Source organism: Camelus bactrianus, chromosome 19 (assembly GCF_048773025.1).
Source record: "Camelus bactrianus isolate YW-2024 breed Bactrian camel chromosome 19, ASM4877302v1, whole genome shotgun sequence".
Taxonomy (NCBI): Eukaryota; Metazoa; Chordata; class Mammalia; order Artiodactyla; family Camelidae; genus Camelus; species Camelus bactrianus.
In genome coordinates this window covers 10,607,147-10,634,818 of record NC_133557.1, presented here as the reverse complement: position 1 = coordinate 10,634,818, position 27,672 = coordinate 10,607,147, and the positions used below count along the sequence as shown (strand labels likewise).

The 27,672-nt window shown below is 42.9% G+C and overlaps 1 protein-coding gene across 2 annotated transcripts in view; it reads right to left on the bottom strand.

Annotated features, from left to right (window-relative positions):
* Positions 1-23,872, bottom strand: part of KIF3B (kinesin family member 3B) — a 44,283-nt gene extending 20,411 nt beyond the window's left edge. The window contains exons 1-6 of one of the 2 annotated variants that reach the window (XM_045521051.2): positions 23,730-23,850; positions 22,391-22,514; positions 4,215-5,688; positions 1,113-1,214; positions 773-895; positions 550-668 (exon numbers count right to left, since the gene is read on the bottom strand). In XM_045521051.2, coding sequence (XP_045377007.1) covers positions 550-668; positions 773-895; positions 1,113-1,214; positions 4,215-5,618 — 1,748 coding nt within the window. In that variant the 5' untranslated portion in view covers positions 5,619-5,688; positions 22,391-22,514; positions 23,730-23,850. Of the gene's footprint in view, positions 1-549; positions 669-772; positions 896-1,112; positions 1,215-4,214; positions 5,689-22,390; positions 22,515-23,729 lie in introns of both variants that reach the window. The other variant, XM_010960876.3, reaches the window with a different exon arrangement.
* Positions 23,873-27,672: the final 3,800 nt, after the last annotated feature.

Sequence of the window (27,672 nt, the reverse complement as noted above, 5' to 3'; positions counted from 1 at the left end):
TCAAAAATTAGATTGTGGTGATGTTTTAAAATCCTGAAAATATATATTTTAAAATGACTTGTGTATTTTAAATAGGTGAATTATATCTCAATAAAGCTTTTTTAAAAACTGCACTGTGGCCATGTAAGTAAGTACACAGGAGTGAAATAACATGAGGTAAAATTTGCTTTAAAATATTTTTATGAATCGAAGACAAAAGATTGTTTATCATTGAATCTGGGGAATAGATATTTGGTTGTTCATTATACCACTCAGAAAATTCTAGTTAATAAAAGATTCCCATTTATCAATAGATAGAAGACTTCCTGAAAGGCTTCAAGAAAGTACAATGGAAGGAAACTTGGAGATCATCTAGGGAAGATATTCAGCTAACAGATGGGACCTGGAGACAGAAAACAACTTTCGTAGGAATCAACAGAAGACAGACAGGGTGGCAGGAGACAGCCTGGAGAGAAGCAGGCAGGGGCCCTGTCCTCAAGGGCATATTTCTTCCTTACACACAGCAAGCCAGCAAGTGGCCAGGGGCGCCATGGAAAGCCCAGCACTTACTTGAGTTTCAGCTCCCTGGTGAGCTCGTTCTGCGTCTGCTCCAGCTCCTGCCGCTCCTTGATGTGCTCTTCTTGGAGGTCATGGATCTCTGCCTTCACTGCCTGAAGCTTGGAGAAGAGCTGGAACGGGAGAGACAGGTGAGGAGGGCAGCCCTTCAGGCAACAGAGCTCCCCCTTTGCCCCGAGCCTCAAGGCCCCGCTGCCTGGTCTCGTTCCTTTCATACCTTTTTGAGTTTCTTGGTCTTGATGTCCACCTCTTGCTGCAATGAGCTGTATGTCTCTTTCAGTTCCAAGGTCTCTTCATCTCGACTTTCCATCTGTTGCTGGATTTCTCTTTCTCGACGTTTCTGAGCAACATCACAGAATTGATCAGTGGGCCTAGAGACAGTGTCTGTACAAGAATACAGGGCTGGGTGCTCCAGGTGAGAGCCTCCCGCCAGGAAGAGGCTGGCACACTCGTTTCTGTTCCCCTTGAAGAGTCTAATACAAGAGACATTCGCTCTGTGGCATTACTGCACCTCACCCCACCCCATTCTCTCCAAAAAGGAATGAAAAGTTAGTTACCTGCTCTGCAATTTCCTGCCGTTTCTGCTCTAGGATTTTCTGCTGTTCATTTGTATGATCTACTATATTTTTTCCTCCAACAAGCAGCTTACTCTCCATGGCCTTTGTGAGAAAAAAAGGAGAATCCATCTTGTGAATGGGGTCCCTCAGAACACAACTCCTCACAGGGAAGCCCATGAAAGATAAAGACCTCAGGACTGAGCCAAAGGGGATGAACTCTGGGCGAAGATATATTGTGCACAGCTGTGCCCTTCCCATCACTGGGGTGGGGCTGAGGCAGCTTTACTGGCGGCTTTCCCTTGGGAACATTGAAGATGCAGCTTCTCTAGACATACGTGAATTTCAGCTTTCTTTCGAAAAATTTTTTTTGGTTTATCTGTACAAAGTATTGACCCCACTTAAAACCTATTAAGCACCTCCTATGTGCTGGGTACTGAGGATACAACCAGGAATATGAATCACAAAGCTGGGAGTCCACTCAGGACCAGAGACAAGTACATGGGCTCTTACTGTATAGAGCCAGACCCCATCATGAGGTAAAGAGTGACAGCGGGACAGGACACTGCTGGGAAACAGCTCAGGGTCTTGGAGGGAGTCAGGGAGAGCCTCCTGTCTCAAGGGGCAGCTACACAGTGTTGCAGTAAAAATAGGAATTAGCTAAGAAAAAAATTGTTTTGAGAGGGTAGGGTAGGGAGTGGTGATACACAAAGTTGGCAAAGCAACTGGGGTCAGTTCAAAAACCTCAAAGCCCTGTTAAGGGAGAGTAAACTTGATCCTGAGAACTGCAGGAGCCACTGACGTGTCCTTTGCGTGTGAGGATACACAATCAGATTTGTGTTTTTGAAACATAACTCCCCTGCTACAGGAAGAATGACTGGGAAAGGGCAGGCGGGGTGGAGGGAGAGCAGACAGCAGGCTGTTTTAAGGGTCCCAGTTGGGCAGTGGCGGTCGGGGAAAGCAGCGTGGATGGTTCTAAGACTGCCTGAGGAGGCAGGATTCAGAGGCCTTGGTCTGACTGGGACCGTAGGGAGAGGGAGCGGAGGCGAGCAGTGACAACTCCTAGGAGTCTGGCTAGACTGAGGGAAAGAAGGCCAGAGCGGGCTCTGGGTGGTCGTGGGCAACTTTGTGGAAATGGCCAGTAGGCAGAGGCTATCAGGCTGTTAGGAGACAGCTCTGGGCTGACTACACCGACTGAAAGCCTTCAGCATTTAGATGGGGACTAAAGCCATGGGAATGATTTGCACGTGCAAAACATGGAATCCAAAATCTGCACAATCTTGCTTTTAAGAAACTTCTACCCCTATTGCCATCTTTCAGTGAGCCCTTGAGACTTTCCTCTTCTCTCAGAATGAAGGGGCTGGACTGATTACTAACCCTTCCCACAACACACACCCTTTCCAGCTCTAGAATTCTTTTGTCCTATGATTTTACAGCATCCCAGGATTGAGGAAGACAGATGTAATGTCATTCTCCCATAAACAAAACGAGTAAGAGACTCAGTGACCTTGAGCTAATGCTGAGTCTTGCCACGCTCAGCTTCTGAGAGTTGCCCAAATACCCCAGGTTGTTTAGAGAGTCTAGGTGTTCCCAGGCTTGAATAACAGATGTGCTCTTAAAAAACAGCACGCAAATCAAACATGAGCACACCCAGTTTCACAAGTGCAGGAGCGAGGAGGGGTGAAGTGGCGACTGACATAATGGAACCCAAGAGTGAGCCCCGCCCTGCAACACAGTTACCTCTTAATTGTGTTGGATATGACTCCATTTTCACACCGGGTCTTGAAAGTCCTGGAAAGGACTCCTGCCTCTGAAGTGAAATAGGACCCCACTCTGTGAAAGGGCTACTATGATGCCACAGATAAAGTACAGCCTCACATGGTGGGGGAAGGGGAGGCAATAAAGGGATCACTTGTCATTTTTAAATTAGTAAACAGATGTATTTTAGAGTAGAAATCAAAGTTTGTATAAATTCAGTAAGATAAAACCCAACACCTCAAAGGAATTCTAGCTTGTGGTCACACAAGCAGCGGCCATCCTCAGACTTCCAGAGCTAGCTTTGCACTCTCCTCTGCCACTAGAGCCCTGAGCAGCCTAAAGTCCAGGCCCTGATGGAACAGGACACTGCTGCCTGAAAGAAGGGGTGCCTTGACACAAGGGGTGCCTCCACGTTCTAGAATACTGCTCGGCCATCGTTACACGGGGGTTGGAAGTTGGGGGAAGGGGTTGACTGCAAGGGAGCATTTGGGCTGTGCGTTCTGTATTTTGTGTAATCAGGGGTACTTCATATTAAAACCACAATGAGATACCATTTTATATCTACCAGATATACAAAACTTCAGGTATGCTAATCACAAGTGTTGCAAAGGATGAGGAACAACCAGGACTCATACCAGTAGAAGCTTCAATTCCCATGGCCACGTTAGAAAGCGACCAGTTACGGTCTAGTGAAGTTGAAGCTGCCCACAGCCTAAGACCCAACGGTGTCAGACAAGAAACTCTCGAGGACATGTGTTCTCCTGGAGCCAAGTACAAGGATGTTCAGTGCAAAAAATGGAAAACAACCCTCATTTTCAGGAGAATGGAATGCCCCGGAATTCTCAGAACAGTAATAATGGATGAATCATGGCTCCAGGAGTCAAACTGGATAAATCTCATTAACATAACATTGAGGGAATAAAAGTACATCACAGCAGTGGGATTCCATTTATATAAAAGTAAAAAATTATGAGAAATTAAAACTATCTTTTATGTAGAAATATATATACACATTTGGGAAAACTATAAAGGAAAGCAAGGAAATAATAAACACCAAATCCAAGGTAATGGTTACCTCTGGGAGAGGGGCATACAAAGAGCCTGTAAAGATAAGGATGCTGTTCTATTTCTTATGCTGGGTGGCAGGGTTGGGGAGGGGGGCACACGGGTGTTAGTTTCACTGCTCTTGAAGAAAAACTGTTTTTCTTCATCCAATTCAATTCAACAAATGTTTCCTGGGCACTGGATATCACAAAAGCTAGAGACATCACCCCTCGTATCATTCTTTTGATAAAACAAAAAGAGATGTGAAAGAAAAAAGAATGGGCCTAAGGAAGGGTACAGTACCTTGATTTTGGCACCCAGCATCTCGGCAGCATCCTTCTCACGCCGCAGATCCTCCATCTTTTTCTCCTTCTCCTTCAGCAGCCTCATCTTTTCCTCTGCAACCAAGCTGTGGTCCTCTACAATGGCCCGCTTCTCAATCTCCAGTTTTTCTTGCTGTTCCCGCCAGTAATCATCTTTATCATCCCCTTCCTCCTCACCCTCTTCTCCCTCCTCCTCCTCCTCTTCCCCACCTCCACCACTGCCACCACCTTCCCTCCGTTTCTCTCGCCTCTTCCTCCTGCCAATGGACCGTTTTTCTAGCTGGGCCTTAAGCCGAGCAATCTCTTCCTGGAATTCGCGAAGGAGGGCATCCTTAGGGTCCTCGTTGACCCTTGGCTTGTTCTTAATGTTTTTGGCACGGTTGGCATACCTCAGCGTGGTCAGGGTCTCCTCTACGTTGTAAGAGGCAGGCCCCACATTGGCCACCATCACAGTTTTAGCATTGCCACCAAGAGAATCTTGGAGGAGTCTGGTAAGCTTTGAGTCCCGATACGGAATGTGAGTGCTTTTTCCGTCCACCAGGGCAGAGATGACATTACCCAAGGCTGAAAGGGACAGGTTGATCTTGGTTGCTTCCTTCAATCTTTCCCCTTGTGCACCAGTCTTGGCTTGCCGTTCGCTGCCAGCAAGATCTACAAGGTTCAATTTCCCTACCCTGATGTGGTTTTCTCCATCGAGGCCCACCTCACTGCACTCGATGGTGATGACAAAAATTGCATGAGAACGTGAACTATGCTCATTCATGTTGGTAGCACCGACAGAACGGTTCTGGTTGCCCACATTCATCACGTGCTCTATTTCCTTCACACTCTTGGTGACAAAGGAAGACAGATCTTTCACATACACGCCAGTGTCAGGCCGCTCTTTGAGCTCAAGCCTTTTGGTCTGATCCTTTGAGAGCAGGTCTCGGATCTCCTCCTGGTAGATCTCTAAGTAAGAAGCCCTGACCAGGTACTGTTGATTCTGGGATCGAGAGATATGGGTGAAGATGTGATCAAACGAGTTAGGAATGACTCCTCTTTTTTCAGGGTCACCACGGACTCCTTCCATCGTGTAGGTTTTCCCAGTCCCGGTCTGTCCATAGGCAAAAATTGTCCCATTGAAACCTTGCAGCACAGAGTCCACCAGTGGTCGGAACGTCTCATCATAGAGTTCAAACTGCTTGGCATTCCAGTCGTAGACTGCATCGAAGGTGAAGGTCTTGGGCATTTCATGGGCCACTCCCTTGGGGTTCTTCACAGACACCTGCCCCAGCTTCACGTCCACATCTACCACCTTGTCATACAAAGCAGCCTTTTCCTTGCCATTCATGGGCCGACAGCGAACCACCACCCTGACTGACTCTGAGCTTTTCAACTTTGACATGATGAGCTCTGACTGGGTTGATCCGATCCTAAGGGCTATGAATCCAAAAATGTCTCAGGATGCTAGGGTCCTGGGGGAAAAAAAAATAAGCAAGGACAGTACAGTTGTCACTCGGGGCTGCTGAACAGCAGCTGACACACCCAAGTCACCTCCATGTTGCTAACCTTCTGACGGCTGCACTTAATAACTCTACTGCATTGTATATTTCCCCACAGGATCTTAACCAGCTTCTGCGGGAAAAATAAAAACTCTAGTCCACCAGCACGGTTTACTGGCTTGTCTTCCCTTTAACTGGTATTTTGTCTCATACTATGTGTTGAGGCAGCTGGAAAATCTATAAAAGCCTGGGCAATCTTCCGTGCCGCTGAACTACTACAACCCCTGCAAAGAACAACTTGGAACTCTGCAGCTAAAGTTAAAATGCACATCCCTTTTGATCTAGCAGTCATATTTCTAGGAATTTGTCCTACAGACATAAGGATATTTGTGTTGTGGCATCATTTCTGGTAGCAATAGGTTGTGGACAACCCCAACTCCCATCAAGAGGGAGCTGACTGAATAAATTTAATATATTTTATACAGTGGAATCCTACGCAGTTCCTAAAAAGAATGTGTTAATCTAAATGTAATCCTATATCAAAATATGTTATTAAGTGAAAAATGTAGATGAGGAACAGTGTGTGTGTAGTATAGTCACATAGTCTGTAAGAAGGGGGAGATATGTTCGTATTTGATCTGCGTGCAGTATTACTAGAAGTATGCACGTAAAAGTGGTAACAGTGACAGCCTCAGCAGGGGAACTATAGGCCCCAGGGACACTCAGAGGTCTAGAGAGAGAAAAAACACTTCTCACTGTACACTTGTTTGTACTCTTTGAATTTCCTATCTTGTACTGATAATACTTTCCCATTCTAAAATCACCAACTATGGCTTGTGCAAGATGCACTCAGATAAAAGAGGATGTGGGTCAATACATTACATAGAAAGCACTCATCCAATCAATAAATTTAAAACAATTTGAATGCAAATAAGAAAATAGATGTTAAGAAAATAGTTTTAAATCAAAGCTACTCAGCTTTGTCCTTTTTTTTTTGGAGGGGGAGGTAATTAGGTTTATTTATTTCTTTAATGGAGGTAGTGGGGATTGAACCCAGCACCTCGTGCATGTTAAGCATGCACTCTATCACTGAGCTATACCCTATCCACCCTAGATGTTAAGAAATTTTTAAGTAAAAACAAAAAAGAAAGCTTCATTTGGTGCAGGGAAAATCGGGGAGCAGAAGAAAGGATGATTAAATGCGTCCTTTGGGAAGGGATAGGGAGCAAGCAGATCAGAGTAAAGAGGGACATATGAGGACCTTAAACTCCCGAAAACCTCAGTGGCAAGGCTTTTTTTAAAAATAGGTAATTCACATGGTTCTTGATTCAGAAGGCTCTTTGGTGACAGGTCCTTCTCCTTTACCTGTTCTCTGGTCAGCCAGTTCCCTGCTTACAAGGCCAGTGTTATTAGATTTTTAATCTTCCTGAGCTAGTTTACACAGAACAAGCAAATATGCATTAATACATATTTACCCTCTCCCATTTTACACAAGCATAGTATGTGAGACACAATAATACGCAGGGTCTTGCATCTTGCTTTTTCTCACTAAACAATCTATCTTATAGTTAGGTTTCCTCAGTAAATGCAGAGCTGCCTTATTCTTTATACAGCAGCAAAATATCCCTCTATGGAAGCATAATTTATTTAACCACTATCCTAGCACTTAAGCTGTTTCTGACATTTTACTGTGAAAAACCTAGGACCACATCCTTTCATGTGTGGGAAAATCTATCTGCAAGGCTAAATTTCTAGAAGTGTAATTGCTGAATCACAGGATATATGCATTTGTAATTTTAATAGATACTTACAACAATGATAACAGTATTCTTTTTGGTTCTGAAAATGACCCTGCCAACAAAAGGTGGGAAAATGTGATACAGTAATGGGTCACTCTAGGTATATATGCTCCAGGTTAATAAATGCAGAGTCAATAAATACAGAGCCCCCACTGATCTTTCATTAAAAATTGTTCTGCTGCTAAGCACACAGAAACATGAAAAGCTACTTTTCATATTTCTTCTAGTTGTTACATGTAATAAAATAATGTCTAAGATGAAAAACCAGAAGACCTCTGACCCTCTCTGAATCCATTTTCTGTAAAATAGGGATCATTCTTCATTTTGGATGATTGTGAGACTAAGAGGCACTTGAAAAGGTGGAAGTACTCTGTAAACTGAATATATAATACAATATTAATATAAAGCCAGATTCAAATTAATCAATACAGTTTCATCCAAACCTTTGTCAAAGGGTCATTTCAGAGTGTACTGCTGAGCCCTAGTTTTATGCATTAAACATAACTAGACTAACATTTTATCTTGTTCAATTTGTAGTCACAATCTTAAAAAAAAAACAAATCAGATCAAACTGAGCTCCAAATACCTAATCAATGTTCAATTAGCAGTAAATCTCAAGCTGTTTTAAAAAAAAATATGTAAAAGGTAGACTTTCATTCATCACCTTCTAGGTGCTATTAGAACTTTGCCAAATGAGAAAAAAGAACCAGATGCCAGAATGCCCAGTCTGTTTACTGCGTCTCTCTTTCTTTTCCAGGGAAGGGCCCCCAAGCTACAGCTGCGGCCAATCCCCTGCCTGTCTCTCCCTCCATTTCAACAGAGGCCTGCAAAAGCCATCTAGGTGCCAAGTCCAAACCCCAGCCCCCTGAGTCTCCTTTGGGAGTCCTCTGCTGCAGGGCATGGACAAGATCCTGGACCTGAAGGAGTAAGAAACATAAGAGGGTGGGTGGGGAACAGGTTGGTGGAGAGGACCGATTCTTCTGCGTTACATACCCGGGAAGAAGCAGGACTGTCCAGCCTCTATCAAAACAATGTGGCCTCAAGCCTGTTTAAAAAAATAAATAAATAAATAAACAGCCTGCAGTAGGCTTTCTTGCAGATCTTGGTGTTCAGCTGCTTCTGTTATAGCCCCGTATATTTTTGAGTTCCCTAAAATAACAAAAAGGAATGATAATGACCTACAATAATCTTAAAAATCTTTTTAAAAGAAGGAATTCCTGGAGGGTGGGGGTATAACTCAGTGGTAGAGTGTGTGTTTAGCATGCACAAGGTCCTGGGTTCAATCCCCAGAACCTCTATAAAAATAAAATAATCCAAAAAAAAGAAATATATATATGTACACAAAAAGAAGTAATTTCCAAAGCCTGTGTCCCCTTAATTAAATCTCCTTGACTCGGAACACAGAATACCATCTCTTTTCTGAACTTACCAAGCTCGACTGAACTAGTCATGTATTATTGACATATTATTTCAGGAAGATGAACTAATTTAATTTCCTGCCACCAGGGCTTAAAATCTTGCTGTGGGTCCTCCTCAAAGGAGTGGGTTTTCTTGGAAGGATGCCCTGATACTCTTTCTTTACTTTATTACCTTCCTCCTCCTTCTTCTGGTCGGTCTAATTACAGTGATAAATCTTTAAAGGAACTCAGAGCACTGCCAGGAAAGAAGGAACCACAGGTCAGCAGCTCATCACCTTCATCCTGAATACCTTTTCTGCCGGAACCTGTCATTCCGATGTTAACAACCACTGCTGGAATGGCTACTACCTGTGAAAAACTGAGTTTTTTCCCAGCTTCATCTCTCCTGTCCACTGAGGAAATCAGCAGCATGTTTCTCATGGCAGCCACACTCTTCTAGAATCTTTCATGCTTGGATTCACTCCTCTCTCACCTTTGCTAGCTAACATGGAGTCCACCTCAAATTCTAGAACTAGGTATGGATTGGATTCTTAGTAAGTATTGCTTTGCATAGAGATTCTAGGGCAGAGGTCACAAACTGGTCATATTCCACCTGAAGCATTTTATTTGGCCCAACTATTGTTTAAAAAAACAAAACAAAAAAACAAAACAAAACCCTCAGCAATTCCACCTCTGTATATGCACATGTCCCAGTGAAAAACCTCTGCACATGCACACAAGGAAACACGGGCAAGGACGCCGCCTGCAGAATGGTTAAAATGGTAGAAAACTGGAAATAGCCTGCCATTCATTTATAGAGGAACTGAAAAATAAAATATGGTATGTTCATATTATAGACAATATACTATTCAGTAGTTGAAAAGAATGAATTAGAGCAGGGGTCAGCAAATGACAGCTCACATTAGCTATCAAATAGCAGAGCTGAGTAGCTGCAGCAGAGACAGTAAGGCCCAAAAAACCTAAAATATTTACTACCTGATCTTTCACAGAAAAAGTGTGCAAACCCTCAATTAGAGTCATATATATTTACATGGATAAGTAAGCAGGTTGAATGAAAAAGCAACCTGCAGAGTGATGATTATGATTAAAAACTTAGAAAACAATATGGTGCTTGTGGATTTGCATTTATGTATACATAAGAATATAAAAATGGGATGGAAGGATATACAGCAATTTATGAAAGTGGCTGCCCAAATTGGGAAGGGTGAAACGTAGAAAATGGGACTAGAAATAGGGAGAATTTTTCAATTTTATCTGTAATATTGTATCATTTCTCTTAAGAAACAAAAACGATGAATGAAGTTTGAAGCAAATAAGAGAACTGTTAACGACTGCCAATTCTGGCTGTTTCCTACATTATTCTCTGAACGTTTAAAATTTCTCAAAAAGAAAAGAAAAAAGAAAAGAAAACCCCAAGCAAGTTCATGTTAAAAACAACAACAACAACAACAAAACAGATTTTCTGCTTCTCTGGGAGAATGGGACTATCTGACAACCCCTGGCCCAGGCCCCAGGTGGCAGCAATGGGAACTGAATTAACAGCTGCCTCTCTGATGGGCCTGCCGCCCCAGTCTTCCTCCGACCCCCACTCCCTACTGCTCACTCCCAGCATTCTTTGCTCATTTATACTTTCTGCCTGGCTCCTGTAAGCATCTCTGTCTATGACGAAATTCGTGTATACATGATCTGATTAAGAAAGGCCTGCCATGCTAGTCCACCTTTTTAAATGACATTTACCAAGGCTCTGTAATGACACAGAAAATGCTTACCATAAATGAAAAAGCAGTTTACAAAACTGAATGCATGCAATCACAACTCTATAAAAGTAAGACACACATCAACATGTCAGTAGTGGTCTACTTTGGGTGGTGGGGCTACATACAGGTAATTTTTCCAGCTCCTTCAACATTTCTGTATTTTCCAAATTTTCTTTAATAAGCATCTGGTATCTTCAAATGGGAAAAAATAAAGGTCTGGCAATTCACAAGAAACAGTCCTGCAAGGAGGAGCAGTCTGCGGGCACACAGAGTGCATACTAATGTATCTTTAATCAATGCAATGTTCTCTAAGATCAGACCAAGCAACCACCTGCCAACTGCCTGGCCTGGAGTTCAAGGAATCTGAGTGTCTGAAAGGCACCCCAAGCCATCGATCACGTGGGCCATCAGAAGAGCACTACAACACTCAGGCCAGAAGATAAAAACAACTCCCTATTAACCGGCCCAAACCAACTCCCTGTGCAGGTTTCTCTCGGGGGAAGCGGCTGTTTCTACTCTGTATCCACCTCATCACCATCAACACTGCTCTCTTTCACAACTGTTGCTACTTGTTTTGAAGTATCAGGACTGCTAGTTTGCAATCTCTGAACCATACTGAAAGAGCAAGTCCAACAATTCTGGGTCTCTGGTTCCCATGATGGCCAGTTATCAAAATGGGAATTGCAAAATTTTCATAACAAGATTATACATCGCCACTTGAAAAACATCAGTGTCTGCAGAACTTTTAAAAGGACATGGAATTTGTGTTGACAAGGGAATAGTTCTACATTTGCTCATACATATATAAAATACATCTGGAGGGAGACACGAGGGCCAGATAAGCACACTGGATGCCTGTAGGGAAAAGAGCTGGGTGGCTAAGGGCCAAGACTATAAGGGAGGCTTTTCATTGTACATCCTTTTATACCTCTTGAGTTTTGAATCATGTAAATATATTACCTAGTCAGAAAAATAAAACTAAGGGAGGAAAGAGATGGAAAAATACTGTGAAATTAACTAAACAATATCCAGACATTAAAACTCATTTTCCTCTTTTCATCCATGCATCTTTACTGACCATCAAGAGTATAATGTAATAAAGTGTTTCAACTGATGAACAAAGGGCCCTGAGAGTAAAACTGCTTTCTCAACTTCATGGTGAAGCTTCAAAAAAGGGTTTCGATGACGTCTTTAGCAATAGAATCTTTACCTTTCTCATGTAAGTACAGCATGTCACGTAGCCTCAGCCATAAAAGGCATTTAGAGCAAAAATGGCAAAATAACAGGCTCATAAAATACATTCTGTTATTACAGGCACTGTTGATAAACATAAGATCATCCTTTTTTTTGTAAGCCAAACAGTTGTGTGAGCTGTCTATAAACACTTTCAAACTGTCCCTTGCAGTACATAAAAGAGCCAAACCATCTCAACCTAGCACAAATTATTTGAGGGCAGTGGAGCAATCAGTATCAAAACACTGAAGTGCAACACTCCAAATGTAATATTCCCTTGAAACAGCAACTTCATTTGTTGGAGTTATTTTAAGGTCATTCATCACTGAATAACTGAATACACGTGCAAGACGTATGTGTATGTTTGTTTATCTCGCACCATCTCTAACCACTTAAATACTCACCGATAAGGGATTGGTTAGATCATGACACATCTCTACAGTGGGAAATTATGCAGTCATTAAGAGTGACAATAAACCTCTAGGTATTTACATATGGGAAGATGTTCATGACATTTTACAGTTAAAAAAAAAAGCAGGCTATCAAACAGAAGAGTTACTGTGATGCAATTTATGTATATAAGTGTACATGCAAATATGCAGAGAAAGATGTGAGGGAGACACTGTAAAGTCATGGTTAAAAGCAAAAATTTTAGTATTCAGGGTCAGGATTTGAATTTCTGCTCTGCCACTAAGCTACAAAATCTTGAGAAGGTTACATTAAGTCACAGTTTCTTCTATAAAATGGGATTAATAACAAAACTCACCATAAAGAACTTTCTAAGGATTAAGTAAGCTAATAAATGTTAAATGCTTAGCCTGGTGCAAGATGCGTAATAAACACTCAAGAAAGGCAAGCAATACTGATCTCTAGGGGTGAGCTTGCGGGTGATTGTTTCTGCTTTCTTTGGCCTTCTTGATAGGTGCATGTATTTTGTTTCTTATAATCAAGCAGGAGAATGGCAATAAAGCTATTCTTTCTTTGGGAAAAAAGTTCTAGCACCTTGGTTTCAGCTTAGGTGTCTTAGGAAGACAGGCTACTTATCTGGAAAGAAACCCAGAAAGGTCACAGACAGGAAACATGAACAATAAAAAAGCCTGCCCTGAACTGCAATTGGCGCCATGCACTCCTTGTCATTTGATGACCCCAACAGGCAAACAAAGAAAGCATTTATCTAGCAGGAAAAAGAGGCAAAGAAATTCTATTCTGTGAAACATTCAAGAAATACACTCATAAAACACATATATTCAAGTCTAGGGGACAATAGTTCAGAATCAATGTGGATCTGGGGTTCTGTTGTATTCAATAGTCACAACTCACAATATATTAAGAGCTTAATATGTATTCCCCTTCTAATCCTCAAAACCACCTTACGGGGAATAGGTATTAGCCCTATTTTAAAAATAAGGATGGGAGGTTCAGAGACACTAATTGGCTCAAGGTCACACAGCAATTAAATGGAACAGTCAGGATTCAAAACCAGGCTTGTTTTATTTAAAAATCCTAATTTAAATTTATTTAAAAACACACACACATGCATACATACATATGTGTATCAATATAGGCATAGATTACAACAATTCAATTTGCACATGTGAGTGTACAGTGCACAAGTAAATCTCCCCCTTACCCCTGGGGAGATAGTCAAAGCATATGCAAGCATTAATGTATCTATATTGCTTCCCCACTTTTTTTTTTTTTAAACTCAAATGTAAGTATAGTACCACCATTCTCCCATCTTACTTTATAGATCTTGGAGACAACCTGCCTCCCGCCCCGACCCTGTCCCCACCTTTTAAGTAGCTGCCTAGGTGCCATGGTAGAGTTGTCTTATAGTGTATTTGATTAGTCCCCTGCTGAGGGATTCTCTGATAGCAAACAATGCTGCAGTGAACATCCTGAACATATACGTTTAGCTACACATGGGGGTTATAAGTAGGAGTTACTCCTAGAGGTGTAAACACTACGTGTGTTCCTTTTTGACAGAGGGCACCATTGTACCCACTCCCCAGGCGCTACCATTTATCCTCCCACCAACACTGTACCCACTGCCCACACAACCCCGGCACGCAGGGCTCGTGCTCAGAACCACCACTAAGCTATGAAGCTGGAAGAGCCCTCCTGCCAGGAACTTCTCGTTCCATGTACTGATCCAGGAAAGAAATGAAACTGTTCCTCTGCTAAAAATGTACACTCTAATGTAAGAGACTTAATCAACCAAGTCAACATTTGGCCCTTGATTGGGGCCCTTCTGTGGATCTTGATTCACATAAATCAACTGTTAAAAGTGTATGAGACAATCAAGGAAATGTGAACTTTGGACATTGGATGATGTTAAGGAATTATTATTTTTTTTAGTGTGAAAATGGTTATTTTTTTTAAGAAGGTTCTTACTCTTAGAGATACACACAAAAGTCTTTTCAGATAAAGTTATATGCTATCTGGGACCAAAATAATCAGGAGTGAGGTGGGGTGGGGTGTGGTGGATCGGAGATTATAGGTGAAACAGACTGCCCTGCGCTGATAACTGCTGGAGCTGGGTAATGGGTTCACAGTTCAGGATATGATTCTTTTTCATGCATGCTTGAGAGTTTCCAAAATGGAAAAAAAAATTTTTTTTGCTCTCTGACTAATGGCTTTTCTTATTTGTTTTTAACTTTTAAGAAAAATTTAATTGTGGTTAAAAAAAATCCCCACATAATATAAAATGTACCCTCTAACCCATCTTTAAGTGCACAGCTCAGTAATGTTAATTACATTCACACTGTTGTGTAACATACCTCTAGGACTTTTTCATCTTGCCAAACTGAAACTCAATCTATCAGACAGCAATTCCCCATTTCCATGTCACCCTAGCCCCTGGAAACCACCATTCTACCTCAAGGTTCATCCATGTTGTAGCATGTGACCAAATCTCCTTCTTTTATAAGGTTAAACAACACCCCATGGTACGTACGTACCACATTTTCTTCATATACTGATCTGTCAATGGACCTCTGGCCTACTTCCACCTCTCGGCTATTGTGAATAATGCTGTGGTGATCGTGGGTGTGCTCAATGGCTTCTCTTTGTAATCAGGCTGCTATGCAGCTGGGTAGAGAGCCACAGCAAGTCTGTATTTAAAAGAGCGAGGTGGAAACGCAGTGCCACCATTCTCAGCTCTGGGACTCCATGCAAGTTCCTTCACCCCGCTAAGCCTATATCTTCCTCTGACTTCCACAAATACCCAGCTACTTGGGGCTGTGGGTATTAGAGAAGGGCAGGTTACAGTGCCGGCCCCAGGAGCTGCTTCTGCCCTGACACAATTTACAGGAGAAAAAACCTGAGACTTGGAGAGAGAAGCGACATGGCTCACTGAGTTAATCAGTGGCAAAGTAAGCAGAAACCAGGTCTACCTGGCTCCAAAGTTCATGGTCTTTTTTCCCACACCAACAAGTCTGAAATGTCAGTCATCTGATCGTCTCTTCACAGTTTTTGCCCTCTCTATACACCACCTCTACTGTTACTTAGTTAAGAGTTTGCTTTAAATCTACTTTAACACAAAGTTATCTTTAAAAGAAACTTTTATATCACTATGAATGGAAAACCAGTATCACTTGTTGTAAACAGCAAGTAACTGAGAAAATAAATAAAAGGATACATAACAATATTACTAAATTGGAACTAGATACTGTAGCTTACCTAAGGCCTGAGGCCCCATCTCTCTTGCTTAGAGAGCAAGCTTAGCAAGTGTTAGGAAAGACTAGAACCACTCTCCTTGACATGGAAGAACCAAAAAGGTTTCAAAGGGAGTAACTCTCACCATGTTATTCAACATATCTTAGAATCTGTGTTTGAGTGTCCCCTACAATCTTCTCCTGTTCCACCTGGTTTAGCCCGAGAATCTAACCCCATCTAGATCCCCCAAATCAGAGTCCCATTTTATCAAGATCCCTGGTGATGCAGGTGTACATTAATGTTGAAGAAGCTACCTACATATGCTACCTTTATGGTAAACAGTTCCCAAAGCTGATCAAGCAGAATTTCCTATAAACCACAGCATTTGTTGTAGTAATATGATGGGTTAAATACATTTTTAAAATCCTTCTCCAAAAGCCCACCAGAACTGTCATGGTCCAGTGTCCAATTCCAGAATGATATGCTCACTCCCACAGCTCATACAGTGCACGAAACTGGTAATGTACGTACAGTACTTCTGGTTAACGTCACCAGCCAAGAGTCTGTTCAGAGAATGAAGGGTTTCAATGCTTAAGGCTCATGTTCTGGGTCCTACTCACAGGGAATTCTGTATCAAAAAGAAAAACAGATGAAGGAGAAGCAGAAAAGGAGGCTGACAAATACTATTAAAAGATACTTAATGGTTTGTGAATTATATCTCAATAAAGCTTTTTTAAAGATACTTTTAGAAGATCCTAATCAAATTTTAAGAAGGAAAACGTACGCTTCTCCTTTAGAAGTTTTTAAAGTCCTAACCTTCTCCAAACTATTGGTTTAGAATTGTTCTCTTACGAGGCTGAAAGGAAAGCAAAGATGTTCTCTACAGCACTATATGTGACTATAAAAAGCCAGAAACAACTTCAGTGCCCAATGCTGGGGAAAGTTTACTAGTTCATAATTACTAAACCTGGAAACATGGAAAAATGATTATGAGATGTTAAGTGAACATTTCCAAATGCAAAATGGGAGATACATTTTTAGACAGATGCACTCAAAATATATCTCCAAGTGGACAAGAAAGCTGAAACTGACTTAGAATACCATTTTGACAGGTAATCCCTCCCCATCAAAGTGTAAGAATGTCTGCCTTTTAACTCTATTTAGACACCACCTTGTTAAAAACAAGGAGGCTGCCTTTATCATTTAAAATTTTTAACAATGAAAAGATTTAGTTTAAAGAAATCATCAGAAATGTAGACAAAAGTTTACACAAAGATAATCTTCAAGACGTTCTGGGTAGCACCATTTATAGCATTTAAATATTGAAGCCAGCCTAAACGACAGTGATAGGGAAGATGGGTAAGAAATGCACATCCATGAGATAAAATATATTTAGGAATATACCTGTGGACAATAAGATGTTAACAGAGTTATTTCTGGGTAGTAAATCTTATTTAATCTTTTTTAGGATTTTCCTCATTTTTCCTCAATGGAAAATTTATTATTTTTATAATCAGGAAAAAAATTCTATTAAAAAATGCTGGCAATTGAAGAAATAAGGAAGGAAAAACACTATATATTTCTTAGACTAGAATCTGACTTGCTATTGTAGATCTTGCAAAACCGGTAACTATTTCCACCAAGAACTATCTTCTGTGGTTATCTTAAGTAACTTCAGTTGACATTTATCTTACCTGGATGGAATCTTTTATGGTTTACTAGCTAGATTTTTTTTTGCTTAGGTTATTGAAATGTGTTATGAAGTAATGATGACTGCACTCCATTAAGCTGCTGGAGGTGGGGCTGTGAGACTTAGTTTCTGTTTATTTCACACACAAAAGCTCCAAAGCAAGCTTTCCTAAAACCACTGCTGTAAGTGATGTTACAGACCCCACAATGGGTAACAGTAAGTCAAGTTTCAACTCCCAGGAATCTATTACATCTCTATTTCACTTGGACCCACTTCCATTTACACACTATGTTCAAATATGACAAAATGCAAGTGCTGCAAACATCTTGCCAAAAACTGTAAAAATAAAACCACACCCACCGCAATTATCACTGGTCCTCTCTAATGCAAACTATGATTTAAATAAGTCAGCATACTAAAGATAGACCTGCCTGTGTGTGAGGAGCTCGGCATCTGCGATCAGTGTGACAAAGTGAGGAGGCATGTTGTGTCACCAGGATCAACTAAGCCTTAAACAAGAACATCCCAAGCTGCAGTGCAGATGTGTGATGCTGATAAAATGAGCTGATTGTAATGATCTCCGACTGCCAAGAAATATGCTCTAAAAGCCCCACCCCAGAAGGTCTGGGAGAAAGCCCAGTATGAAGTCACCAAGGCAGAGAAAAATTTACCCAACTCAAAGCTCAGTCTTTCAGGCAGGGCTGGAAGAGCCTTGGAAGACTATCCCATGTCCTTATTTTGCCTATATAGACACTGAGGGCCAGAGAGGCCGAGTTACTTGCGGCAGGTCACACAGGAAGTGGCAGAATTGTTCTTGGAATTCATGCCTCCACCCAGATCCCACTGCCTTTTCACATCAGAATTTCCTGGGACAGCATAGGCCTTGACCGAGAAATCTTTCTCAGACTCTTTGGAGATAAGGAGATACTGTAAGGAAAATAATGAGCCCACCCGGCAGGCAGGGGAGACTGAGGCACTACAAAACTGAAACTTTTGCAATGAGTCAGCAGGTGGCTCAGGGCTTTAGCCACCCTCTCCTCACCGGAGGAGACACTATCACCAGCATGAAGAAACAGCTCAGGGCTGAATGACTCAGAATACAAGCTTGGAGCTCCTACCTGCTTCAGATGTGTTAGCCCTAACTTACAGCAAAGAAGGGTGAGAGGCAGCCTATCTCACAAACTTGGTATCTGTGCACTGCCTCTCAGCCAAGTAACTGACACCCGGAGTTATGATGAAATACCTCAAGGGTCTTCCCCTGACTCCTTCAAACATTCCATGAAGTCACTTTTTTCATCAGCATTTAAAGTTAGTTACCCAGGTACAGAAAAGAAGGAAAGGCCTTTGTCAAGACATCAGGGATGTACTGCCCGCCTGAAAAACACGTGACCAAGAGAGTGGTAGGAAGAGCAATGGACTTGGAGTCCCCAGACCTGGGGAAGTTATTTGACTTGTCTGTGCCTCAACTTTGCTCTTTGAGGAAGTAGGATTCATAACAGTACTCATGTGACAGGGAGGGGTGCTGTGAGGATTAAATGAGACAACATGTGTAAAGCGCTGAGAACAGTGTTTGGTTCAATAAACGTTAGCAGGTCCCATTACAGACAGACTTTGGAGATACTGCAGCTTTAGTTCGAGACCACCACAATAAAGCACAACTTGCAATGAAGCAAGTCACATGAATTTTTTGGATTCCCAGGGCATATAAAGTAATGTTTCCACTTTACTGTATTCTATTAAGTGTGCAAGATTATGCTGTCTAAAGAAACAATATCTATACCTTAATTAAAAAATACTTCATTGCTAAAAAAAAGTTAACCATCATCTAACAACACAGAGTTGCCACAAACCTTCAAATTGTCAAAAATGCAGTATCTGTGAAGCGCGATAAAACGAGGTAAGCCTGTACTTTAATTATCATTATCTTTGACAAGTCCTGGTTTTGCTGCTTGTTACCAAATGAGTACATCTCAAGCTTTAATGTACACAGGAAACACCCAGGAGTCTTGATAAAATGCAAACTGGTTTATTATATCTAGATTTAGATTCTGCATTTCTAACAAGCTCACAGGGCACATGGGTGCCTCTGTCATACAAAACACACTTTGAGCAACAAGGATCTACCTAGCCCAACACTTACCAGGTGCTTAATACTATTCACAAAAATGAATGACCTATCTGTAGCTCAATGCTTCACCTGTAAACCAGGGGTAATACATACTCCGCATGATCTTACCTGACTGAACATCAGTCAGTGAGGATGCACAGGAAAGAACATTCTCACCTGCAAACAAAGCTAGGCAAGTGGAGGTGGTAGGATTATTAGCCTTACTATTCACAATGTTGAATTTTCAGCATTGCGAAGTCTAAATTTACAGGTGCAATTATTAGCATATATGAGATGAAGGCTTGACTTCCCTCACTCTGAAGAGATCCTCCATTCAAGGATTCTCTAGGAATTTGAGCAGAACACAACAGCATCTCAAGGGATTCCCAAATCAACAGCTCTGAAACTTTAGAAATGTCATTTGATGGCCAAGTAAGAAACACTTTGGCAGGGACAAGGTGGCCATCTGAGGCACTAAGCTTCACAAGTGACTCCATTCTCTCTCCCAGAGCTGGCCAGCCTCCTTCCAGCCTTCAGCAGCCAAGATCTCAAGTCAGGAGAACAACACCAACAGCATGAGGCAGATGGGCACTGCTCCAGCAAAGCCCACACCTGCCAGTCTACAAGCTGGCAAAGAGTCAGACTTCAAGAAAAGCCAGGCTTATGGGTGTCCAAGGTGGAGGCTTAAAGGAGATGCACCTGGCTGACCTCCTGCAGCACAAGCTGGGATCTCCTCCCCAGGGACCATAAGGTATGACGTTTACACCTTGTGCCTCTCCTCAAAGGGTTCAGAGGGAACCGCAGCTAGTTCTTCCTCACAGGGCACCTTACCAAACGTTCTCTCATCATTTTAGAGGCAGATGGCACCACCACCATCGACCTAATTGCTGAGGCCAAAAACCCAGGAGTCCTCTCTGATTCTGGCTCTTCCTCTCAACCCCGATCCTGCCGGCTCCACCTCCACCATAACCCCTAATCCATCCTCTTGTGCTGCCTCCACTGTCACCAGCCTGGAGAGCCACCCTCACCCGTCACCTAGCCTTCTAACTCCTCTCCTGGCTGCCATTCTCACACGCCTCAAAATGCACTGGCCACATAGGGGCCAAAGTGATTTTAAAAAAAAAACAAAAAATAGATCATGTCACCCCTGCCCCCCCATCTTAAAGCCTTCAATGCCTTCCCATTGCTTTTAGAATAAAATCCCAACTACTTATCCCAGGTCCTGTATGACCCAAGGCCTCCCCTGCAGCCCCCACTGGCCCACCTCCCCATTCTCCCCGCCCCAGCCCCAGCCCACCTGCCTCCCTGAGCCCTCTTCCAGTTCCCAGAACTGACCAAGCCCATTGTCGCCTCACAGCCGTTCCTCTTGCTGCTCCTTCTGCCACATTTTCAAGCGGTTGGCTCCTTGAAACCACTCCTGGCAGCAAACCTCAGCACAAATGTGACAGCCTCAGCGAGGCCTTCCCTGACCACCCAAATAAAGTAGCAGCACCCCCAATCCCCTGGAGAAGTTCCTCTCCATGACATCCCCGTCTGATTGTTTTCACAGCACTTATTTCCTTCTAAATGATCTGTCCATGTGCTTGTTTATTTTGCTGTTGCTGCCACGAGAACATAAGCTGTGTGAGAGCAAGGCCCTTATGTACCCCTCCACCATCTCATCCCTGGGCCAGAACTGGGCCTGACACATACTAAGTGGTCAGCAAATGCTGAATGAATGAAACTGAGGCAGTAGGGGCGAGAGCACTGAACTTGGAGTTGGAAGACATGGATGCCAACATGGGCCACTTACTAGCAGCATGGCACCTCTTACCTCGGGTCCCTGGCCTGTAAAATGGGACTCTCAATATGCACCTTTCCTTCCTAGCAGGGTTACTGACAGACCAAATGAGTCAAGGCACATTTAAGCATTTTTGTAAACCATTAGGCACCATAAAGAGAGCACTGTATTATTAACCAGCACAAGAGAAGCTCTTTCTCAAGGACTCATAAATCAGGGGATGAAAGGGCTTAGAGAGGAAGCCCAGGCTTCTAGCCTAGGCACCCAATAGAAGCCTAGGGACACAAAAGAAGACATGCGAATCCGAGGCTTTACTCTGAGGAGGGGCAAGCACAAGCTATAAATTCCTTTAAGGAAGTCAAATTCACTTCAAATGCTAGTAATATGCAAATTAAGCTCTGAGCTCCTTGAAGAATATGGAGCTGGGGCTGATCTCCACATGCTCCACTGTGCTTGGCATAAAGGGGGTCAGTAAACATTTACTGAACTGGGAGTTGGGCGACCAACCCAGCATCCTACCACAAGCTTTCATCTTTCTTTGCAACTCACTCCCCTAAGACTGACATCTGCATAACACCATGACAGTTACTGTTTCATGCATGCAGTGGCCCTGCGAGGTTGACAGACCTGGTATCACCAGCACATACTTTATTCATTCACCAACCATAAACAGAATGTAAGGTATAATACAGGTGCTATGTGAAACCCCAATAACACTAGCTCATGTTTACCAAACACGCCAGGCACTTTACATGTATTAGGCTCAAATGAATCCTTACAAAACAGCCATACATGGTGGATACTATTATTGTCCCCCTTTTACAGATGACAAAACTGTAGCACAAACAGGTAAAGTAAACTGCTCAGTGGCACGCAGCTTGGAAGTGGCAGAGCCAAGAATTGAACCCAGGCAGACTGATTTCATGCCTGAGGCCACTAGCATACAATCGGAATTGCACAATAGCACCGAAAGGGCCTACTAGCCTACTCTCCGCAGTTTAAAGAGGAGGGGGCTGGGAGACAGAGAAGCCCCTTTTGAACATTCCAGCTCTTTTTTGAGGTCCACACTTTGGACAGTATCTATTTAAAGGAAGCTTTATGTAAGATCTTGTTTCTTTGCCAGTGGAAGAAAAGCCTCCAGCCATAATGAGAAGTAACAAAAGAATACCCTGTGGCTTTGGAACAGTTACCACTGAGAAATCAGAGACATCAGGGGAGAAAATACAGGATTTACCTGGAATCATGTCCAGCTCCATCACTTAATAGGCATAAGATTCTTAGGCAAGTCATTCACTTTTCTTAGCCTCAGTTGCCTCATCTTCGAAATGGGGATGACAGCACCACCTACCTGGCAAAGTCTATGTGAAGAATAAATGAGATAATATACCTGAAAAGTGCTTCTTAATCATACACAGTCGACCCTCGGTATTTGTGGGGGATTGGTTCCAGGAGCCCTATGGATACCAAAACCCATGGATTCTCAAGCCACTTAGATATAAAGGTGAAGTACATCTCTTCATTGAAAAAAATCCGTGTATAAGTGGACCCAGGCAGTTCAAACCCGTGTTGTTCAAGGGCCAACCACACTTGTAAATAGCTGTTACTGTTTAAGCACTTCTCAGAAGACACAAAGATACTCTTTTTCTTCTGGAAGGGTCAAAAAGTAGAAAAGAAAACCATAACCTCAACCATCTACAAGGACTTGACCTCGGGGTTTCCCCTACTAGGGCCACTTGCAGAAGGCCACACCACCTCCCTCCCTTGCTCTGAGCAGAAGGGAGGTGTAAAACTGATGATGGGGAGAAGACAACAGAAGGAGGAACACCCATATGAGCTGGTGCACTATACATCCAAAACCTACCTATCTCAAAGTCATCTCTTCCAGGAAGCCTTCCCCAAACCACCCCACATGCCTCATAATAGCTTGTTGAGAACTTATTATGTGCCAATCTACTTGACATATCCGACTTACTAGATTCCCACAATGATTTGTTAACCATTTTACAGATAAAGAAAAGAAGGCTCAGAGAGATTCACTTGCCCAAGGCCATACAGTTACTTAATGAAGATGCAGGGTCTCAAATCCAGACACTCAGACTTCAAGGTAGACTCTTGGCCCCCACGCTAGTGTGGAACTCTCCTCATTTAGGGCACTTTCAACACACACATCTCATCATCTTAACCACTCTGAGCAGCAAATGTTAGGACCCCAATGAGCAAACAGGTCTACTGAGGCCAATAGGGGAAGGGACTTGCCCAAGGTCACACAGCGAGCAAGGGGCAGCGCCAAGGTTCGGACCCCAGGCTTTCGCTTCCCCGACTACTTCCCGAGCTGGGTCCCTGACCCCGACCCTCACGGCTGGGTCTAGGGGGTCGGGCCGCACCTTCGCCCGGGACAGGAGGTGAGAAGCCGCCCGGACGGCCGGTAGATGCCCGGGAGGCAGGGCAAAGGATGCTATCGCTCCCAGAGCAGCAAAGCCAGTCGGCGGTGCCGCCGCCGGCCTTCGGGAAGATCCCAGGCGGCGGGAGGATTGGCCCTGCCCGGCGGTCGCCCTAGCTCTTCCTTGACTCACCTGCACCCCGAGCAGAAAGCGGGCGGCGGCGGCAGCGGCGGCGGGGGCGGCGGCAAACCGTGGGCTCAGCCATTCCCAGCTGCCCCGGATGGGGAGATACGGCAGCCGCTCACTTCCTTAGCAACCCGGCTCGGCGACCCACTTCCTTAGCAACCAGTGTCAATTTCAATAACTTTATTGGGACACGAGCGATGGACATGGAGAGATTGGTGGGCGGGGCGGGGCGGGGCCGGGCCCTGTACTGGAGCTTAGTAGGAACCCAACACCTTTCGGTCCTTTCATCCATTTAAGGGGTGGGAGACGAGCGCGACATGGTCTGACTCCACCTGCTAGTATCTTGTGCCTCAGTTTACCCACCTCTGAAATGGAACGCACTGTCTTAGTCACAACATTTGATCTTTCTTAAAGGCTTTCACATCCATTGTCTGACATGTCAAACTTCTACTGAGGTAGTTTCCATTTAGGGTCTACCTGGTCACTCAAGCCAAAAAGTTAGGAATCATTCTTATCTCCTCTCCTTCACCACCCCCATCCAATCAGTCAACATGTCCCTTAGTGTACCTCTCACATATTTCTCCTGTCTATCAGCCTTTCTCCATCTTCAGTGCCACCACACCAGGCCAGGCGGAGTTCTCATCTCTAGCCTGCCTGCCATATCTAGTCTCTGCTACTCTTTTGTCCAGCCCTGACCTGCCAATCTATTTTCTACAAGATGGCCAAAGTGATCATTTTAAATCATAAAACAGTTCATGTCACATTCTGCTTAACACCATTTAATGGACTCCCGATGCTTTTAAAATCAAATCCAAAGCCCTTTCTACGTTCAACAAAATCGATAAAGCTCTGTTCCAGCCACACTGGCCTGGAAGGACAGGTTTCATACCTCCTTCCCACCAGGAACTTATAGCTGCTGATACTCACTATGCGGAAGCTCCTGAGAGCAGGCTCCCTTTATTCACTGTTATATCTGCCTAAAACCATGCTTGATCCATAGTAGGTACCTGGGATGCTCTTCCCCACCCCACACCCTACTTTTGCCAGTATGGATGATACTGCTAATTACTCCCCCTACATTTTTTCCTGGTTCCTGAACACACAACTAGACTACATTTCCCAGCCTTCTCTGTAGTTCAGACCAATTGAATATGATGTATAATATTCTCAGGACTGGCCCATGAAAACCTCCCATACAATTGTTCATACTTTCTCTGTTTTAACATGAAGTTCTTAACACATTATTTTTTAGTTTTTGTGGGGGGGGGGATTAGGTTTATTTATTTAATTATTTTTTTAATGGAGTTACTAGGGATTGAACTGGGACCTCATGCATGCTAAGCCTGCACTCTACCACTGCGCTATACCCTCCCCGCTAACATGAAGGTCTTTCAAGGACTTTAAAGTTCCTAGGAGATGGCTGAGGTGCAAAATGGAAGGAATCTGGATCAATGAGACATCTCTTAGAGGGCAGCTGTCCAAACTGGACAAGAAAATAAACTTTTATTGGATTCTGCTATTGAGAAGAGGAGGCTTTTTGTTACAGCAGTTAGCTCGCAATAACTTACCTAACTCTGAATCATCCTTTGCGTCCTAACATATTTCCCTTCACCCATTAACCCATCCTACTTTCCTACACAGCATTATTCAATATAGTTAAGTCCATGAATCATGTTTACCCTATAATGACTACAAATATTGTTTTCTACTGAACCAAATTATGTGTGTTTATGCTTCTGTTTTGCTGTATTTATATTTTATTTTTTCCACAGCTTCTGGTATTTTTTAAGGACAATAATTTCCTCGTTTCTTTCTTTCTTTCTTTTTTCATTTTCACTAGTTTTCTTTGTAGCTATTGTTAATTTTTTTTTCTTTATGGTCAATAAACCTTTCTGTCTTGAACTTTTTTGAGAAGTTGTATTTCACGGACTGAGCTAATTTTCTCATTGTTTTTCTCTTATTTTTCCTCTTTTCAGCTTTTTTGTTCTACTCTCTGGGAGATTTCTTCAACTTTAGCATCCATTTCTTCTGTGAAGGATTCTGGGCTGACCTTTCAGTCATCGGTATACCCCTCTGTAGATGTTAGGTTGTAACTTCTTCCTCCTGTTAAGTCAGTTACTACTCCCCCTTCTGTCTCTGTCTGCCAAAAGTTTGCCAAAAGCAGTGTCTGGACTGCTTGTGTCTTCCTCCTGTTCTACTTTCACTGTGGGCTGATACTTTTTTTATTCCTCACTGTCTTATTAGCAGGATTTGAGAGGTAGGGGAAATAAACACATGTTATCAATCCACTATGTTTATTGTAACTGACTGTACTTCAATGAAAAAAGAATTTTAATCCATCATGTTTAAAATAACAATGACTTTATTGTTTTATAATTAAAAATAAAAAGATAGATTTAAAGGGGTATGAACAGGTAGTTCAGAGAAAGGGTACAGAAAACATGGCTTTTAGACATGAAAAGATGCTCTGCCCACTCATATTAAAGGAAATGAAAATTAAAATAATCTTGAGAATTTTTTCTCTTATCAGGAAGAGAAAAACTTTGATAAGGCCCTGTTGATGAGGCTCTGGTCTTGATTCTCTCTTTAGTAAGATGTATAAAACTGTATAGCAAAATAGGATTAGTAGTAGCAGTAGTAATACTAAAGTGTAGGGTGACTAACTCATCTTTGTTTACACAAAACTTTCCTTGTTTTAGCACCAAAAGTCACATCTTCCAAGAAAACCTCCGGCTAGGCAAACTGGGATGGTTGGTCATCCTAGCATATGGGATAATATTCTGATATATTACCAGTATGGGGGAGGAGGGTATAGCTCATTGGTAGAGTGTATGCTTAACATGCATGAATTGCTGGGTTCAATTCCCAGTACCTCTATTAAATAAATAAACCTAATTACCTACCCCCATAAAAAAACATTAAAAACAAATCTAGATACTAGTATATTTCCATTTCCTTTTCACACTGTGACCCCTTTTCCACCCAACTTTGACTTTGAGACATACATTGCTCAAGAAAGAGCTATTTCAGCAAAAAAAAATAGGGAAAGGACTTTCTGAGTTCCAAAACCCTGGAGAGGGGACTCAGGGTATAGAAAAAGCCTTGACAAGTCAGAGCGGGGTTTCCAACCTCCCAATTCTGGAGATTTGCTGAGTTTGAGGGAGAGGAAATGGTGAGACTGCAACAGGGGGAAAGAGGTCAGTGGGGCTGGGACAAGGGGTCCCGATATGGCGAGATCACGTGGACCACAGCAGAGACCCCTGCTCCCCACCCAGCATCCCCCAGAGCAAACTCCAGCCTAGAAATGATCTGGTCTAATTCCAGTGAGCACCATTGTGTAAGCGATACTAACCAGCTATCATCTGACTGATGATAGTAGAAACAGAATTTATTAAAAGGGTAATGGGAAGTTCAAGAATCATCAGGAAGTTTCTAGAAATGGCCAGGAATGAGGGAGACCCAGTCACGTGAGACTAGGTACTACTGAGCCAGTCTAATGAGGACACTGGATGCCCAGCTTTCACCACAGACATCTGGCCATGGGCACTGTCTCAACACTATTCTCACCTACCCTCCCCAAGAGGACTCTCCGCAGTCCCAGCTTCTTTGTAACCCAAACTCTGGTCAAGTCTTGATCACATGCCCATTTCATACCCGCAATGGAAGCTATAAAGGCAAACATCTGACTTATTGGCTTCTGTGGTGGGAGAAGACTCTGCCTTCATTTACACAATGAGAATTCCTTGACATAAGAAAGGAGTTCTGTTCTCAGGCAGGGGAAAACAAATATCCCATTATAACCAGACTTTCCTTTGCCAAGGAGCTCCATCAGTCCTCCTCCTCATTGTCACCCAGTGAGGACACCTCTCCCCAGCAGCCAGCAGGTCACCCAGTGACCACCACCCAGCTGGAACAAAGCCCACTGTATCATGAAATTTTGCTCAGTCCC